This window comes from Acipenser ruthenus, chromosome 9, assembly GCF_902713425.1.
Source record: "Acipenser ruthenus chromosome 9, fAciRut3.2 maternal haplotype, whole genome shotgun sequence".
In the NCBI taxonomy this organism is placed as follows: domain Eukaryota; kingdom Metazoa; phylum Chordata; class Actinopteri; order Acipenseriformes; family Acipenseridae; genus Acipenser; species Acipenser ruthenus.
In genome coordinates, this window is record NC_081197.1 from 15744635 (window position 1) to 15763807 (window position 19173).

Consider the following 19173-nt stretch of genomic DNA (forward strand, 5'->3'; position numbering starts at 1 on the left):
AAGCAGCACCAGTGGCACAGAAATCTGCAAAGGGCATTTTAAAACACTTGCAGTTCTGCTATGTAGATAGATAAGAACAAATCTGCTTCATTGCCCTTACATTTGAATGCAGAGATTGCAGTAAGTCAGCAACTTCAACCCTTTGCTTTGGATTTATTCATGGACTTCTTACTTTGATAAACAATTTTAATTTGGATTCCAGCTTTAAATAAACAAAAATCAGCTGAAATATTACCAGGTTGTGTCTAATAGACACTACTGCCTTCTACTCAATGTTTGACGCCACTCGGAAACTAGAATTGGCCTTTTTGACAACCTACAAATAAACCTGCTGTCATCTGAGATTTGAGTCTCATTGTGGATTCTATCTGTGGAAATAAATGCACTACTTTGTTCTTATAAAACGCAATATGAAAGGTCTTGTCAGTATGTTAATAAATGTGCCACAAGCACTCCTTGAATGCTGGTAAAAACAAAAGACATGATGGCATGGCTTAAATGTAATTAAGAAATTCAGTGCTCCAAATTTGGGATAGTTATTGCCTTAATGGTGATCATCAAAAGATTACAGCCTGGCCTATTATGTAAAAAAATATAGGCAATATATAAAAATTTTTTTTTTTTTTTTTTTAGACATTGGAGCTTTTTTGGGGGGGCGACTGTCTCATCTGTTTGGAGCCTAGAATTGATGTATTTGATGAAATGATAGCGAAGTTGCTGGTTTACTTGTATCTGTTGCTGCTGCTGCTGCTGTAAGGCGTGTTGCTGTTGCAAGGCAGAGGAGAGCTGGAGTCTCTGCTGCGGCAGGCTTTGCCCAGGTCTGTTCATGGCAGAGCCTAGCTGAGACAGCACTACGAGGGGGTAGGAGGGAGAAGGGGGAGGTAGGAGGGTGGGTGCCAGAGTAAGGGGAAATAAAATAAAAAAAATACACCACAAGGAAAGAGTGTAGTAGAAAGGGGAGGGAGGGGAGGTCAGTAGAATTCACCTATTAGTTTAGTTTAAATCAATACAACTACGAAGATATCTAAGTTAATAACTACAATTATTAAATTAGTAAAAGAAACTATGAAACCATGAAGTACCAAGAAGGAAACATTTGAAATCATTTCATCCTTCAAATACTTTTTGACAGCCAAGTAATGGGTACGTGCAAAAGGCTGAATTTGTAAAATTGTTTTATTTTCATTTACTGCGCTTGTAAATGCTGGGTTTTGTGGAAACTGTTTTCTCTTAAATTATTTATACTGTGACAGCACACAATACCAACAAACCCTCAATTTAAATTAAGGCTTCCTTTGTTCCCTATGGGAAGACTCTAAGTACTTAGTACTTCATGGCTAATGTTGGTTTCTAATGAAAAATAAATGACAATGATTATATACATGCATATATGCAAGGTTTTGTAGTTCCAATGTAAGATTAAGACACTAGAGCTTCTTTCAATTCTACAGATAAATGCCAATCAAAGCAGAATGTGTAGGTAGGGATGCATACCTGCTGCTTGCGGGGACATGAAACCTCCTACTCCTGCTAGGTTTATAACAGCAGTCTGTTGACCACTAAGAGTTTGATCCTGACTAGAAGATCCTTGATCCAAAGCCTGACGGGAAGAAAGGTCTTGATTGCATTAACAGCAGGGCCACTGGCCATAATTATTGAAACTTTAAACTCACACTGGTACAGCCCAGCTTCTGTCCAAAGCATTCAAACTACCCCCAAAACAATTTCTAATCTCTAGAATTCTCCTGGTGGTGTGAACTTTCAGGGGTGATTTCCTACCCCTCCCTTATTAAAAGGAACACTACATTATTTGCATTTTCCTATTTATTTGTTGCCTGTTTAATATCCTATTATGTATATTCCAGATCATTCTCTATTGTTTTGTTTTTTAATTAGATTTGGTATGATCTAAGCAGAAACAGCGAAAATACATAATGGAATAATAAACAGGAAATAAAGTTGTAACTAATAACAGGGCAGCAGTGTGGAGTAGTGGTTAGGGCTCTGGACTCTTGACCGGAGGTTCGTGGGTTCAATCCCCGGTGGGGACACTGCTGCTGTACCCTTGAGCAAGGTACTTTACCTAGATTGCTCCAGTAAAAACCCAACTGTATAAATGGGTAATTGTATGTAAAAATAATGTGATATCTTGTAACAATTGTAAGTCGCCCTGGATAAGAGCGTCAGCTAAGAAATAAATAATAATAATAAATTACATTTCAAAATACAATGAATAAAGGTCAGAAACACTGATCGTTTACAAATTGTAGGGGAGCGCTATCAACATCTGCAATGTATAGCTAAAAAAAAACAAATAAATAAAAAATAGCTAACCCAATTGGCGTCATAAAAACATTCTGCTTCACCACAGGCTCAACAGTGCTATACTATTTAAACAACAAAGGAAGTTACTGAAATATAAACAAGAACTACCATAATACAAAGAAATACATATTTTAAGGGATTTACTGCTTATTCATTCCAACAGGAAGCCATGGCATTGTGAAGTGTAGTTTTCTTCCCGAGAACTGACTGGGGTTTACTGATGTGGGGTTATCTTATGTTGTTTTTTTTTATTTGTTTTTTTTATAATAAAATCGAAATATTTAAAAATTGCATCGTACAGTTCTGAAGATTATTCTTTTGAACAGTTCTAAAATGATATGATTAAAAGACAGTAGCCTAGAGTGTTAGTAGTGAAACAAGCCCTGGCTGTAAAACTTACTTTACACAGTTTTCAGTTTTATAAAGTTATTTAGTACAAAACAATGTTTAATTTTATTAATACAATGTGGTACGTACATGCTGATGCCCAGTTTCAGCTTGGTACACAGATGTCAATCTCTGATAATCTTTGCATACAACAATAGACAATTATTATTGCCAATTAACAACTAACTGACCTTAGTCTCTATAGCTTTGTCGATAACTTGTAGTTTTAAACTCTCTACATATAAGTAGGGATCTGTTTGTATTTAGAGGTACCAGCTTAATTTTACCCTTTCAGTAAATCAAATGCTTCCATCTTTCTTACCATTACTGTGGAAGCTAACCCTCAAACCATGCTCCCAATTTATGTTTTTGGCAACAATGTGAAATCCCACCTGTTCTCCCTGCTGTTGAGGGCTAGGTGTGGCAGACTGTGTGGACTGCTGCTGCTGAGGAGAGAACTGGGACAACTGCTGCTGCTGCAGAGAATTGAAGATGATTGGGCCAGTAGGCAGCTGGGAGATGGAAAAAAAAAAAAAAGCGCATATTATTTTTTGGTCTTTTGAAATTAACAATGCACGCCAGGGAAACTAAATATGCAAACTACCTTCAACTGATACTTCATGAATGTACTTGATCCATTTTCCCCGATACAAAAGAATGTATTTATAATGCAAAAAGTGGTAATCAAGGCTTCACAGCACAGGAAAGCGCCACCTTTAATGTTCTTAATATTCTACAGCATGGTACTTGAGAAATCTGCATTACCCAAATGAAATAAACAAACAAACAAAAAACTTCGGCATAACAATAACTTCTTGATTATTACTCCCTTAAATCAACTTAGAAAGTTTAATCAAACTTTTGCCAACATGGAGTCTGTGCTCTGGAACATTAGGTCACAGCGGAATTACTTCACAGATGTCAACGCACAGTCTAATCAAATTTGTCAAGCAGTTCTGAAGTTACAGTTAGTTAAACTTTTGTAATTGGCAAGCACTTTGAACATAGGGCCTATAAAACTGAATCCAAATGTATAGTATTATACTGTTACATATAGACAACTGAATAATGGTTTCTTACCTGAAGAAGATTCAAGGGTCGTAGAGCTGAGGGATTTTTTAAACCAAAAGAACCACCTGGTTATGAAAAGGTTTATGAAAATGACAATTTATTTTGACAATTATGCCGTCTACTTCAAATCCAAAGCAAATTATAATAATACATTTAATAAAACAGTAAAAAAAAGGCATTACAAACAAGCAGAACTGGAACATTTGTAATATGTGATCAGAAATAAAAAGTGCAGCATGTTTTTCAAGAACATTCTCAATTTCATTTGTAAATAACCATTTTCAAAACTGATAATATTTATAAAGAAGATGAAACGGAAAAGACTAGTTCAATTATGGAGAATCAGTTTGATAATGAAGTTTAAGACACATCACTTTTAAAACTATTTGTCATTTACTAAGTGCTGCAGCAAAATAATTAAACACACTTTATAATTAAACGCACATTAGGAAAAGCTTCACTATAGTCCTGATTCACTGTCAGGACTACAGCTTTGTGTTGTTGTTTCCATCTACAATAATCTATTCGATAAAATCAACATGTATAAAACAAACAAAATAAACTAAAGTAACTTTTTCTTATAGGTGTCACATAGGTAAAAAGTGTAATATTAACCTGCTTGTGCTGCAGACTGCATGGCAGCTGGCAGGGTGCCGTGTACAAGTCCCCCAGAAGGTAAGATCCCACTCAGATTGATGCCACCAGTGTTACAGCCCAGCATGGAGTTCGATCCACTCATGAGTGTCTGAGGTCCACTGTCAACAGATAAAAACAAATAAATAATATATAAAGTTATATTTAAACTAAGATAAAGTAACTTAAAAATCAATGGCCAGGAGAATTAGCTAACAGTACTTCTTGTCAGAGATTGCATCAGAATTCAGTGTTTAGTGGTCATATATTAAAACTACACTTTATTTGTAAGACAACGTCTAAATATAGAAAAAGGCACTATTAAATATTACAAAACAGCTTAACGATACTCAAGAGCCCTTGAATTACATTTCTGAGTTAAATGCATCTGCATACAGATTTTTGCATTGATATGCCTTCACTGAGATTCCTGTCCGTTTGCCAGGATTATCCCAGTCCAGGACAGAATATTCTTCAATTTGAATGCTCACAAGGAAATTTCTGCACTACAATTTGAAGGATATCCACTAACAAGGTGCTTTGTAAAGGGGAGCAATAGGACCAGAATATAAGGGTGTATTATTTTAGTATTTCCAGAACAGGGCATTATCCTAAACAAAATGATATGCAACATGGCAAAGCATATTTAGATAGTAGCTAAAGTGGTTGTACCAGCTACTAATGTTAAACACCAAAGTTTAACACCTAAATTGTTCACACAAAAGTACTTCCACTTTCCTAAAGGTCTGGGGAATCACACTTGATTGTATCAACCACCTATTTTTTAAGTAATGCTGTAAAATAAAATCCAATAAAATCCTGCTGCACCTTATCCTAGCAGGATATAGGTTGATTTAATAGACCTGTTAGTGCTAAAAGAGTTGAGACTATAATAAATCGCTCCCCCCCCCCACACCCACCTCCAGCCCCAGCCAATGAGACAATATTGACACCTTCCCTGCTCTTCCGCTTTGTTTTTAATCAAGATGAAATGGTCATGAAACCAAAAATCTACTTATGGCTACCAATTATCTTGATGCCAACATCATCATTGGGTGTGCAGATACTGGAGCAGAGCCTTACCACACAGAGCCAACAACGTTTATGAAGTTGAGGCCTGCAGGGTTGGTCATGACTTGGTTGCTGGAGGTTCCTGTGGTGATGGTGGACAGAGGGATGGTCATCACAGGTAGGGCCTGGGCCATCTGCTGCTGGGTGAAAGGGTTCAAAAGGGTGGGCTGGGGGGTCAGTGCAGAATCCTGGGGGGTTGGAGTGGCTGAAGGGGTAGAAGTCTGGATGTCTGGAGGGTGGGGGGTGGAGGAGGGGGTGTTGGTAGGAGTTGGGGTAGATGGTTTTGGAGTTCCAGATCCTGTACATATAAAATAAATTTAAAAACACACACATATACAATTGGTACTAAATAATATATTTATATACTTTTTTTTCATCAAACCTTACAAACATTTGGTTTTCACATTCTGAAATGCCTAATGGTCACTGGAGTAACATCAGGATTTGAACTGCACTTGCATGCACTCAAACAGCAGCTTTAACTAGGTGACCCTTTTGATATACTGTATGTTTAAGTATTACTATGAGGTCCGGCAAGTACTACTGTATGCATGTGATTACAATTACAATCTTGGACCCAGAACATGCCAATAAAGATACAAAAGCAATAGCTATGTTGCCATGTTGGTCAAACCAGTTTAGGCCCAAGTATGTGATTTAATGTATGAATCCTGTACTGGTTTCATATACTGTACATGGCAATGCTAAAGAAATGGCAATGAAAGGCATGGCAATGCTAAAGGCATGGCTGATGTGGAATGATGCATTCACCACAGTGGGAATCCATCATCCAAGATGGATAAGAACTTTCTATTTGGTTTGGAATGTTTTGACAGCAGCAGTGACTTTCTATTTAACCACCCTGTAAATGACATACGCCCTTAACTTGGATATTGGCACAACGTGTACACAATTAATGATGTCTCGATTTATATATTAAGAAACAAATGTAGTCAGCACTTTGCTGTTTATGATTTTATTAAAAAAAAAAGTGTATGGCATACTTAAAAACAAGCCATTATCTATTTATTCCTGATAATATAAACAAGAACTACCAAAATGTATGATCCTTTATCATTGCCAGACAACATCATGAAAAAGGTAATCATTTTGTTTTTGTGTTCCCCCATTATCGTTTGGTAAAGGGGTCTGCTTCACACATTAAATGTCTCCATCAATGGCTAGTTTTTTCAATGCAAAAGGTCTTCATGACGAAGGCCCTTAAAGTCATTTTCGTTAATCAGAAACAGTAAATCGCTTTTATCGATGATAATTTTCCAGTAAAATTAATAATTGAGACATAACATATTCTCTATAAGTGATATTATCAACCTTATATAAAAGTTGGGGGTAATGTCTACAATAATGCTTTTTACCCTAAATGTGTAAACAAACGCCTGTCAAATGTAAAGCGCAGCTCTTGATTTACAGGAATTCCCCCACTCAACACCCTTAAAAATGTCATTGAGACAAGATATTGAAAAGGAGGAAGACAGAATGAAAGGAGGTAGACTGTCGTGTTGGTCTGCACTCACTTTGTGATGAGCCGACAGGGGACAGTGCAGCCGGAGAAAGCAGACCCACTTGGTTCAGCTCCATAGAGTGTTTCCGAGAGAGGCTCGGGCCCTTGGAAGGAGGGGGAGTCGGGGACTTGAGGTGCCCGCCTGACTGCTGTGAGCTGTATAGGTTACCTGTAATACATGCAAAAAGAGGCCAAAAAGTAGTGTAAAGCAGATTACATAATAATAATAATAATAACAATAATAATAAATACCCCGACCTCCACAAAATACCACACAGAAGAAACATGTTCACAGCATAGAATATTTTTATTTTACAACAGCATTTAATAAAATGTTGATGCATGCAATAGTAAACAGCTTAGTCTTGTACACAGTGAAACCTGATTTAACCGTCCACCAAATAGACAAACTTTTTTTAATAAGATAGATGATAGCTTATGGGAAGCGCTACTCTCATTCATGTGTGTGGAAGACAGATAAGAACAGACCACTGCTTTGTTCTGGTGACTGTTAAGTACAGGCTTTACTGTAAGTGCTGAATTTAGTAGATTCTGGGTGTAATTGTTGGCACCAACAGGAAAACATAGTGCAAAAGGTTCAGTTAGTTGCCGATATATATAATAATCATCTGTCATTCCGCTGCTTGATTGATAAAATGTTTCCAGCAACTTCAAACCAATGCCTCCAATCAGCTCCGAGTCCAGTCCTTGTGCTTGTTGCACATGTCTTCACAGTTATCTTCTCCCGGTCTTCCTTCTGTCGTGTTCACCATGTTGTCATCTGTCTGTGCACGCCATTGCATTATTTTTAAGGTTTAAAACGTACACAGTTAAGAATAAACATGAACATGCATTTTACAGCTTATCTCTTTCGGAATAAATAACTCAGAAAGCCTAGGCCTAGCCTATGATAACTTGTTAACTGATTTAAGTCGCCTAATATAGCAGGAGAAGAAGTCACAGCTTCACAGTACTACCTGCCTCGAGGGATTCAATACATCACTTCAAATTCATACCACTGGGAAATATTTATTTCTCAGTATCTGAAATGCATTCACATTTTTTTCCCGTACCATTAATTAATTATTATTATAAATTCTAGTTCTTTCTTCATCAGTTCTTATTCCCATGAATTAATGCAGCAACCATTATATACACCAGCTCTTAAAGTAGTGGAAAGGGGATGGAACATGTATCCAGAGGTAATATTTTAATGAACATTCTGCCCAAAACTGGGAAGTTATTAATTAATAAGGGGCCTCCAAGCCGAAACAAAAAAAAAAAGAAAATGTCTTTAGAGCTTTGGGTTACTTTACCGATAATCTGATAAACAAACACTGAGTAACATTTACAATGAATATATATTGCTCCTTTTCAAATCACATGTCACAAATTTCATAAAACACAAAGAGATACTATACATTGAAGGCAGTATTCAAAATAAAAAGCGCATTCTTGTTCGAACAGGACAAACTGCAATCATTTCTAATGCTACTTTTGCGCAGAGGCAAGCAAATGAAGTGATATAAAATAAGCTACCATACTGCTTTACACAAAGTACTGTAGATCTTCTAAATCCTGACATGAGGACATTAGTAAAGACAGCAGTCACTTCCAGGATCCAACAAGCACAGGTGATAATACATTTATATAACATTCAAAATACTTTCTTTTTTTATTGATATCAATTCATTTTTTACAGGTTTTATTTTAAACATCTATGAAAGCTTTAATTTAAATACTAGTATTTGACTTGTATAAAGTTATTTAAATCAGTTGTCTTATTTTTGTATGTAAGATACTGAGTGCTTCACCAGTCCATGTATTAATTGGGGAAAATGTTGCCAGGGAGCAATGAAACTTAGCAGGTATAAATAAAAAGCAGACCTTAGCGAAGAGGACGGAATCTAAGAGGTGACGGAGGCATATCAACCATGCCACTCTCTTTCTCATGGTCTACTGTAGCTGCCTGCTAAGTTTCTACCACACTCACTTTTCACCCACCAAATTTGTTATCTGGTACTGCAAGGTAACTTTTGTATAATCCTGCATTCTTCACAAAGATGGATCCTGGAGTGTACAATAGTGTTTATATTTTTTTAAAAGGTAAGTTTATGTAATACATACCTATAGGTGATCCAAGGTAACACATACTTTACTACTTTATCTCTACCAGTATATTATAAAGAAACATTCTTTTTGCATCTTTCTTTACAGTACAGAGAACATGATTCTTGTATATAATGGGGCATGAAGGTATTAGAAGCATCACATTGTGGAACACCCTTCTTAAGCCCCTTTCACACTGGCGCTCCTACCCGGGTTCTGGCTACCCGGGTCACAATCCCCCATAGTGTGAAACCAAGTACCTGGGTCGGCAGAGACCCACCTCAGGATGTGGGTCGACACCCGGGTCGAGCAAGACAAAATGCACGATGGCCATTTGTAAGCGGGCGAAGTAACAAACAGCCACACCTGCGTGACGGTTTCACTTCCGTAAGCAACATTTCTGTTTATTCTCTTTAGCCATATTTCTGTTGATTGAGACACACCATGAGCCAGATTGCATCAGGGATGAAGAAACATTTGCTCTAATCAACATTTGGGCCGACGATTCAATCCAGAGAATCTTGGATGGAAGTGTCTGTAACAAGCTGCTTCGGGAAATTGCTTACATGCATTTACTTGGTAGCCCCTACTTTTTCAAAAAGCAGCGTGAAATCACGTAGCCGACCCGCATGACATTGGGTCGAGACCTGGGTAGAGCATGCCAGTGTGAAAGGGGCTTTAGTGAGTTTGGATATTTCAAGCTCTGCTGTACATATCCACTACACATTAATCACCAGTGCTAATCACAAGGGTTTACTCTTTCCACACTAAATACAAAAAGTTGTATTCATTTATGTGGGTACCAAGGATTTTCAAGTAATGCAGATATTGAATACTAGCTGGAAAGACCTTAGAAGTTACCTGAGGAGCTACTGCCCGGTCCTGCAGGCAGTTTAATGGGAGGGGGTCTGTGCTTCACTCCCTTTCCTAATACTGAGGATTGAACTGATCCAGAAACACCCTCAGGCTGCTGTGAGAAATACAATTCAAAACAACAATTATTATTGCTTTGGTAGATGCAAAAGCGTTACCTATCAACCTTTTATCAGAACCAAAGTGAAACAAATTTAAAACATTATAAAAACAAAATATAAACAAGGTCAAAATGATCTACACTGTGTGGAAAAGAGCATCACATAAATGACCATTCAAATGTTCATCAAATTGGGATAAATAGTTCTAAAGCTATAGCCTTAATTATATGCAAGAACTCATGCAACAGTAAATTATCTTTACCTAGATACCAACATTGCAAATGTCATTTTGTTGGATCTCAAGTTGATGAAAGCATGACAAATATAGGTACATTTCACTGGACTATGTAGCTTGGGAAGGTTAATTACAAAAGACTACTGCAGAAAAGTCTTGCTGTTTTCTTACATTTCAGGGTTTACAAAATAATAAACTCACCTCGGTTTCCTTTCCAGGAGAAAACTGGCTCTGACTTGCTGATCCACCTGAATTATGGGACATCTTTACTGAACATTTGACATCTGTCTGGTACACTTCTTTGTACTGGTTAATAAACCTACAATACAACAGCACGTTTAGTAATGCAGCACGGGGTGCATGAAAGAGCTTACATTTTAAAAGTGGTCATTAAATGCTTTGTATTGTGAAATGTTAATATCCTGTCTATAAATCCAAGATCTTACTCAGAAAATGAGATTGTGGAAACTCAAGCTTTCTAAGGGACCAGTCCCAATGCAGCCTGTCACAAGGAGGATATTAAAAGATGAGCAATTACTTTGAGATGGAACGCCTAAAATAAACAGATTACTTTCAAGAGCTGCTGAAAGCAATGGAAGTCTGGCTCTGATGATAACTAATGATACCAACACTAACAAACATAAGATAGATATCTTAGATAGATAGATAGATAGATAGATAGATATAGATAGCTTAGATAGACAGATAGATAGATATCTTAGATAGACAGATAGACAGATAGATAGATCCAGGCGTTTTTTGGCTGTGGTTGACTCTCTTCCTATAAAAATTCACTAAAAAATCTATTTTTTACACTAGCATCTTGCAAATGGTGTCCTTTTTTCAGAACACTCTGGGGAACATGTTAAAAGTACTTGAGAAACCAGAAACTTTTAACTTTTTTTCCAACACAATATTTAGTTTTCTTTTTTTTTTTTTTATAGTAATTTTTATTATGTATTCTACTTAGAGACACATGTATAACAATGCGTTATTCTATGACCCAAGGGACCTTACAGATTACAAGACATTGTTTCACCTGAGTGACTGCAATGACATAATACACGTTTATTCTCAGGGTCTTTATAAGCAATAATGGACACTACTCTCGATTATGAGAGAGCCCTGCACATTATTAGAAAGGGGCAGGGCCAAGCCCTGCTTGTATATATGTTTTGGGTTGTTATTATTATTATTATTATTATTATTTATTGTGTAAATATGACGGCGTAGCCGTGTTATTGTTTATTTATTAAATATATGGTGGCAAGAAGCCATAGGTTTTGTTTTGCAGTGTGGATGGGAAGCCTCATCCACAATTAAAAACCTTGTGTAGAAGGTGGCCATCTCCGGAATTAAGTGATCAATTTGTTGCTAATCGGGAGATGGTCACCTGCATAAAAGCCTGCAGCTCTCTGCACTCTGGGTGGGTGTTCAGAGGAGCTAACGAGAGTGAGCAAGGGGGGAAACCGAAAGTGAAACTAAAAGAATAGGAACAGTGACAGCAATTTGCCCAGCCTGACCTATTCGTTTTGTGTTTGTGTTTTTTTGTTTAAAACTTTTATTTTGCTCTGTGAGCAGTGTGTTTTTTTTATTTTATTTTTGTATTTGAAAATAAAACGGCGCAAGCACCATTGCACCGTACCTGCAGTGTCTCTGAATTCTTCCTGCTTCTGGCCTGACGTCACCACACGGCTACCCTATCACACCCCTTTTTTATTAGCTCTAAACAAGTTTCTGTGATGTTTTGTTTCTGCTTTGGTCTCTTCCTAGCTGCTGTAAACAGTCTCCGCCTGTTAGACACCAAATGCCCCCCCCCAAAAAAAATATCAGGAAGTGAACGTCAGTCCCTCCCCTATCCATTGATGTGTGTTTCGAGCCTGTACTGCAAAGTACGGTGGCCCTGTAAGTCATCCAAACAAAGTGCTTTTTGTATCATGTTCACACGATCCTGGTCCTAGAAGCCCTCTTCAGTATGATCGTGTTAACACGATCCTGGTCCTTAAGGGGTTAAAGCCTTATCACTGTATTAACTTTACTCTGCATCTTTATATTTAACTCTCAACTACATAATGCACGTTGACATTACTATTTCCATTATATACGGAAATGATAGTACCTACTCTACTGTTTTTGAAATACACAGAATAAAAGTTTAAATGGAAAACAGTTTATATTATAAAACATTTCCATATCAAGGATCTACGCTCTCATTCTTTTTCTTTCTAAATCACATCCCCTTGATGAAGTTATACAGCGGTTTAATACACTCTGCCATATTTTATTACTCTCTGTATTACACCGGTATATAGGATGAACAGGTTATACATATAACACACATATAATTCCAGAAGTAGGAACCTTTATTTGAGTCACAAGGTACTGGTCTTGACATAAAAATCACACACCATTTTGACAGGATTCATAATTTGGCACGTTCTGTATGCATTTCAGGTAAGAGCTACAGAGCTCACCCTTTATCACACTGTAGCCAGGTTTCAGAAGTAAGTGCTCCGCCTTATAACGAGAATACAAGTGCTAGTGTAATGGCATTATGGGAAAAATTGAGGCATGTTATGCCGTATAAAGGACCATCATATAAACAAGGAAGCTCTGTATTATTATCTAACAGATGAAAAAAAGAGAAAAAATATTCTTACCTGTCCGCATCTATCTTTGAACCTATAAGAAACCTACAAAAAAAAAAATAAATAATGCAAAGATATATGAAAATGGGTAAGGTAAACTTACAGCAATATGCATTTTAGTTTACAAGAACATAAAACAGAGACATTTACATTTCGAACAGGCTTCAGTTTGTTATGTAGACTGTCCAATTAAAATTTTGCTTTACCATGTTCCTTTACTGACTTTGGTGTTTTTGCTCCTAGACTCTGAACAGTATCTGGGTGTAGCGAATAGGAACGTACATCTTGTGAACTTAGAAGTGAATGATGGGATGGAAATAACAGGCATTGTGGGATTTACTGTGAGCTTAGTTAGTCCTACCTCAGCTTTTACTCTCTACAGGTCTGTCTAATTGAGCTCAGCTAGGCCTAATAAAAGGAGGCTTACCATTCCTGAATTAATATAAAACTTTATCTCAAACCCATTTGTCAAAGGAACCACTGGAAGAGGCATTAGTTTTAAAAGGAGGACTCAATGAACATGAATGCAATGATTGGTGGACCACAAGGTGACATGGGTTGAGCAATTTATAAACTGTCACAGAAACCCGAGATTAAATTGTTTTTAAAGAAGACGAGGTTCAGCAGTACAGTTTTTTTTTTAAACGTAGTGTTTCAGTGCTGTACAGATGCTCTATGTCATTATCCGTTAGTGCTTTAGCTATATCTGGATGATTGCCTTTACCTTGTTTTAATTTCCTGTTCCTCTCCAGTTTCTCTGAGATACGAATGTACCAGCTTTACATCATTTCAATTGAGAGTGATGGTCTCGAGGAGTCGAATGGCTCAGGATACAAATATAGCCTTCATCCATGTATTATACAGTGTTTGCTTCAGGACTTACAGATTGAGGGTCAATGTGGCCCCCTCCCAAAATTATAGGGGGACATTTTCTTTAGTGAGGGGGTCAATATGTCAGCCTCTCTGCATGCTCATTGGAAAAGACAATAACAATCAATCTATTCATGTTTATTTGTTCAATCTAGCTGTTCAACTCCAAGCTTTTATTTACCATTACACCACTGATAGTAATGTCTGATAAAGTGAGACACTGTCCTACTTTTCTGTTGTTAACAAGAAGCCTAAAAACAACTTTGACAGGTAAGTTAAATTTCCATAAGTGTACCACAATACTGTATTTATTAACAATAAATACCTAAATACACCAGGGATGTAACTGACAGTATGTACACTTTAGCACTGTACGGTATGTGCATGTTTGTTATATAAATTCATGAAGACCTTTTATTTAGTTAATATACGTTTGAAACACTATATTAAAGTTAAGAAAAGTAACATTTATTTTGGGTTCGTGACCACTGATTTACATACACAATATATAGAAATTACAAAAGCAAATGTAAAAAAAAAAAAGAATATTAATGTATTTAACTTTTACTCATTATATAATGTGGGAAGAGGGATATCATTTTTGTTTCTCTCCTAGTATGTGCTGATCATGATTTTGCTTCCACATATGCTTCAAGTTCAAGTTCTTATCTGCTTGTGGGTCTGGGGTTTTGTGCCTAAAACAACAAATGTGAATTTATTGATAAGAAACGTAAGTTACACATTACAGGTGGAACCCTAGTTAATTTCATTTGTTGTTCAGAAGGACATGATACTGTATTATTGCTGATTTAATTTCATAAGTCATAAACTATGTTTCTTTGTTTTGGGGAAACAGCCACACAAATGTAAGTGTAAAACTGTAGGACCAACAGCACTATGGAATACAGCCTGCTGTTTTGAGAATAGTGTTGAATCTTGTTTTCAGTACTTTATTCAGTTTATAGTTTTTCCTTTTTTTAACATTTTTAAAAAAAGTGAAAACAATGGACTGATATGTATGTGCATAGAAGTAAAACACACAGTGCTTCACTTGTTTGAATCAGTTTTACATTTAATGTACTTGTATATAACGCTTCAGTAACACTGTCAGATGTGCTTTGCAGAGTGACGTTATATACAGTGTAACACTCAGGTTTGGGGCTATCAGAAAAATACTCATTTTTAAATAAACCTTTAGACTGCAATATATGTATGTGTATTGCTGTTTTTGTAAACATCTGAACGCTCATTAATATGTTAACTTTTAACTGTTGTTGAAATGATAGTGTGTTCCGGCACTTTCTGGGGGGGACTCGAGCACTGGATTAACCGTTACCTTCAGCGACACCCCTGGAATAAAAATACTGATATCGCTAAAAATGTTGAATTCCGTCAGGCAAACAAACACCTAAACATGCAGCTTGTTGCGGCTTAAATGATGTAAATCATAAAAAAAACAATTTCAAGAACATATCTGAAGAAACTATTTGTCTAGAACGGAGTGAAAAAACATCTACTAACTTGCTCTTAACCCTTTGCAGTCCATTTATTAAGTGCGCGTCAGGCGCGTCAGATCCAATTTATTTTCACACGCGCAGTTAATTTTAGACGCGCTGTTTAAAAGTATTTTTTTTTCACAGTCAAACGGGTTTAAAAGGCCGTGCATATCAAAAAAGCACTCACTAGGCATCTCCAGCCCCGCCCCACTCTTTCATTCGCTATCGCTTTCACATATGCTAAGAAATAAATAATAATAATAATAATAATAATAATAATAATAATAATAATAGTCGTACATACCGATCAATCATCTCCTGATCACTCGTTTTATCACCAAACTCCTCAATAATGCAATCCAAGTCATTATTTTATTACTATATCTCAAAAAAGCTCTGCAAATGTCCGTGATAGTCTCTGTGCGCTGATGCTGTATCAGACAGCTTGTTTTCTTATGACCGCCCCTATGTAATGCCAGGGGCAGGTATGACTATTCATGAGATACGCCTTTTTTTTTTTTCTTTTTTTTTTCTTTTTTCGGCTGGTCTCGGCTCCTGTCGCTCCCACTCGACCACTGAATGGTTTTCTCGGCTTTTTCCGGAGAAAAAACGTCTTGAAACCCGTTTTTTGCGTTTTTTTGATGATGTTGGACAGGGTCCGACAATGGACTGGATAGGAATAATTGCAATGTCGGACCAGGTCCGACAATGGACCGTAAAGGGTTTTTCTTTCTGAGACAACGAAACGAAAAAAACGCTATCTCTAAAAATACCTGATATACGAATGTACTCACCGCCAGATTTCGAAAATTGTCCTGTAAAAAGCTTTAAGCTTTACGTTTCCAAACTTCACCCAGAACAGCCAAAGCTTTTTCAAATACCATGTAAAGTGACGCTGGAGTTGAAGACAGGCACATTATTTCAGTTTCTGGACACAAGAGCGAATTCAGTCTCACGAATTACGCAACAAACACGGATGCTATGCAAAAAAGGGAAATAAATACATTTCTTCACGCAAGTCTTCAGGAACAAGTCCCCCCTGCTGTGACAGCGATGCTAGTAATTCCTACACCAAATCAGAGCTGTTTAGTTACTAACGACGCTTCAGGACACTTACATGCTAGTGGTGCAAGATTTACAGGATGTACATTTGTTTTTAATAAATAGTTTTGTCACGTTACGGTCGGTCCTGGACCAAACCATTTTTGATGGGGAGAAGGGGGGGGTTGAATGTTATATTTAACGAAATAAAAAAAGTTATTTCCACTGTAAAGATATTTGTGTGTCTAATCCTTAAGTGTGTGATTTATAATACTGTTTATTGGTATTGCGTCAGGGGAGGGGGACACACGGGCGCGTTAAGAGAAATTCAGCGGGACATTTTATTTCAGGGGGCCATTGGTGCAATGGCACGGCCTAGCACGAACACTGATTTTATATATAAAAAGTAAAAACCACAGACCACATTAGTCTGGAAGAACTCAGCACAAAAGAAAGTAAAAACCACAGACCACATTAGTCTGGAAGAACCCAGCACAAAAGTCCAGAGGGAACGTACATTCCATAGTCTTGTTGTTGTGAGATGGAAGAGTTTAGTGAAACTTAAAATCTACTTTTGGCAGCACACTCTGTAATCTAATTGAAACCAATAATTTTAATGATGTGAAAAACACTGATGATTTATGTGTTAAAAAGAAGAAATTAGAAAATGTATTAAGGGAAGGGAACATGCACTGTGATGCCAACTAGTCACCCAAACAGAATCTGAATGGGACTTACGGAGGGTGGATGAGATGCTTGTAACCCTCATCATCCGCTTTGGGTTCCTTGGTTGTCTGGATCTTGCCGTAGAAAAGTGGGTCCCCCACTGACCGATAAATAGTCACTGTTGTTTTTGGACTTTGGTTGTCTTCTTCACATTCAAACAGGTAATCGTCAGCAACATCCTAAAGGATTGACCACAAAAAATAAAATAAATAAATTAATTAAATATATATACAAGGCTCTTGAGTATGTTAACAAAAGGCAGTTCAGTTTCTACCACAGAGACAAGCAGATCACCTCCATGCCACCTGACTGTCCCATATAGGAAGAGGTAATGTATTTTCTTCATGTATACTTATGGCTTAATATAATATTGTGTTATATTAGAAGTAAACAATAAAGCCCTGAAATCTTACAGTCGTATAGCCAAGATAACTCCATTCAAAGCATCAGACTAGTAAACTAATCAAATGTACTAAAAAACTAAAAATTGTATTTATTTTTCAGTGTAAGTTGCTGGAACCATTTAATTTGTTTTACTCTGGTAGTCCTTCTGTAAGATTACTGGATGAAAAGGTTATTAAAAACAACACAGAAAGTCAATTTAGGCTCCTTGTTTCCACTTATAGGTGGTATGCTCACTTTACAAATGCATCAAGTGTATACAGCTTGGCATTAAGCACTACTGCTGCTGTGCTGAGGAGGCACAAATGCTTGGTAATTACAGAAAAAAAGGCAAAGTCTCTCCGTATTGGAGCAACAAAACTCAAAACCACACGGTTCAAATTACACTGAAAGTATTGTGCTAACTAAAAGTACCTTCAAATGCTATTTGAATTGCTTTTTTGATAATAAATAACCATTAAATCGCTCAGTATGATAGCAAACATCATAAAATAATAGTATAGTATATTTAAAGCCAGAGTACTTACTAAGCCTTGTACTGAACATATACTACATAGCCAAAAAAATTATAATTACATTACCAAGATTTGATTCTACATGAGCAAAAACATTGACAATTTGTATTATTATGGTGTGATCAAAGATACTTACATGTGCTGGCCAGACAGTTGGCTGCGAGTCATCAAGCTTGATCGATTTTTCCACTGTGGCATACTTTTCCACCTAACAGGAGAGTCAAAGTTTACGTCATCTGATTCACAAGGTAGAAGAAACAGATTACTTCAAAACCTATACTCAAACTAGAATTTGCATGTTCCCATGTGTTGCTACAACTGTTTACGTAAGGTGTGTGTATTGTTTAATTTTTTTTTTTTTTTTTTAATTTTTACCACTTTTTTTAAACTTTTAAATTGCTTTCCCTGCACCAAGATGGCTTCCCACGTACCTGCATGGACCTCTAAGAACTACATTTCCCATCATCCTCCTGCTCACATATGTAACTGAGATGGATTTACCAGTGAGCAGGATGATGATGGGAAATGTAGTTCAAGTGACAGAAGAGGCGGCGCCAAGCTCTGTGCGTTGCTCCATGCTTCAAGGAGTATCATACACTGAATCATTAGAGACACTCACTCCCTCCACCCCCACAACCTGTTTACCTGGATATGATTTATTCATCTCTCTCTCTCAGTTTTGTCCCATTAAAAAGACAGTTGGCGTAATGGTGATCATAAAGAATTTTAAACACCTGCCCTAGGATAAGCTTAGTCAAGTAAAATAGATTAAAAGAACCATGGGGACCATGCGAGACTTACGTCAACTTCAGATGGTGCAATCAACTGACAATGATTTTGTTTCCACATGTCAACGCACTGCCAAAGAGAAGACACAAAAAATACATTAAGCACTACTGCTGCTGTGCTGAGGAAGAACGAGTTGCAGAGTTCAACTACATTTTCTTACGTTTCCTGCTCTGGAAATTTTGAGATCTATGGGGGGTGCTGGTTTTCTTTCCTTTCTCTTCTGCAAATAGTCAAATAGTTTCAGTTGTGGCGGTGTTGGAAGATGGGCCATTTCTTGTTGCCTGTTCAGAGAAGGCCTAGAATACCTCTTAAAACACCTAGAACACCCAAAAAAACAAATGTCAATACATTTTACCAGG

The 19173-nt window shown here is 37.0% G+C and overlaps 1 protein-coding gene across 4 annotated transcripts in view; it reads right to left on the reverse strand.

Moving 5' to 3' along the window:
* The window catches only part of LOC117972983 (transcription factor SPT20 homolog), a 32620-nt gene that overhangs the window by 922 nt on the left and 12525 nt on the right, over positions 1-19173 (reverse strand). Inside the window, exons 11-24 of one of the 4 annotated variants that reach the window (XM_059031245.1) lie at positions 18975-19131; positions 18827-18883; positions 18162-18233; positions 17121-17287; positions 12988-13020; positions 10529-10646; positions 9980-10088; positions 7023-7178; positions 5500-5785; positions 4399-4538; positions 3793-3818; positions 3105-3224; positions 1495-1600; positions 727-851 (exon numbers count right to left, since the gene is read on the reverse strand). In XM_059031245.1, the coding sequence (XP_058887228.1) occupies positions 727-851; positions 1495-1600; positions 3105-3224; positions 3793-3818; positions 4399-4538; positions 5500-5785; positions 7023-7178; positions 9980-10088; positions 10529-10646; positions 12988-13020; positions 17121-17287; positions 18162-18233; positions 18827-18883; positions 18975-19131 (1672 nt within the window). Of the gene's footprint in view, positions 1-726; positions 852-1494; positions 1601-3104; positions 3225-3792; positions 3849-4398; positions 4539-5499; positions 5786-7022; positions 7179-9979; positions 10089-10528; positions 10647-12987; positions 13021-17120; positions 17288-18161; positions 18234-18826; positions 18884-18974; positions 19132-19173 lie in introns of all 4 variants that reach the window. The other 3 variants (XM_059031244.1, XM_059031246.1, XM_059031248.1) reach the window with 3 other exon arrangements.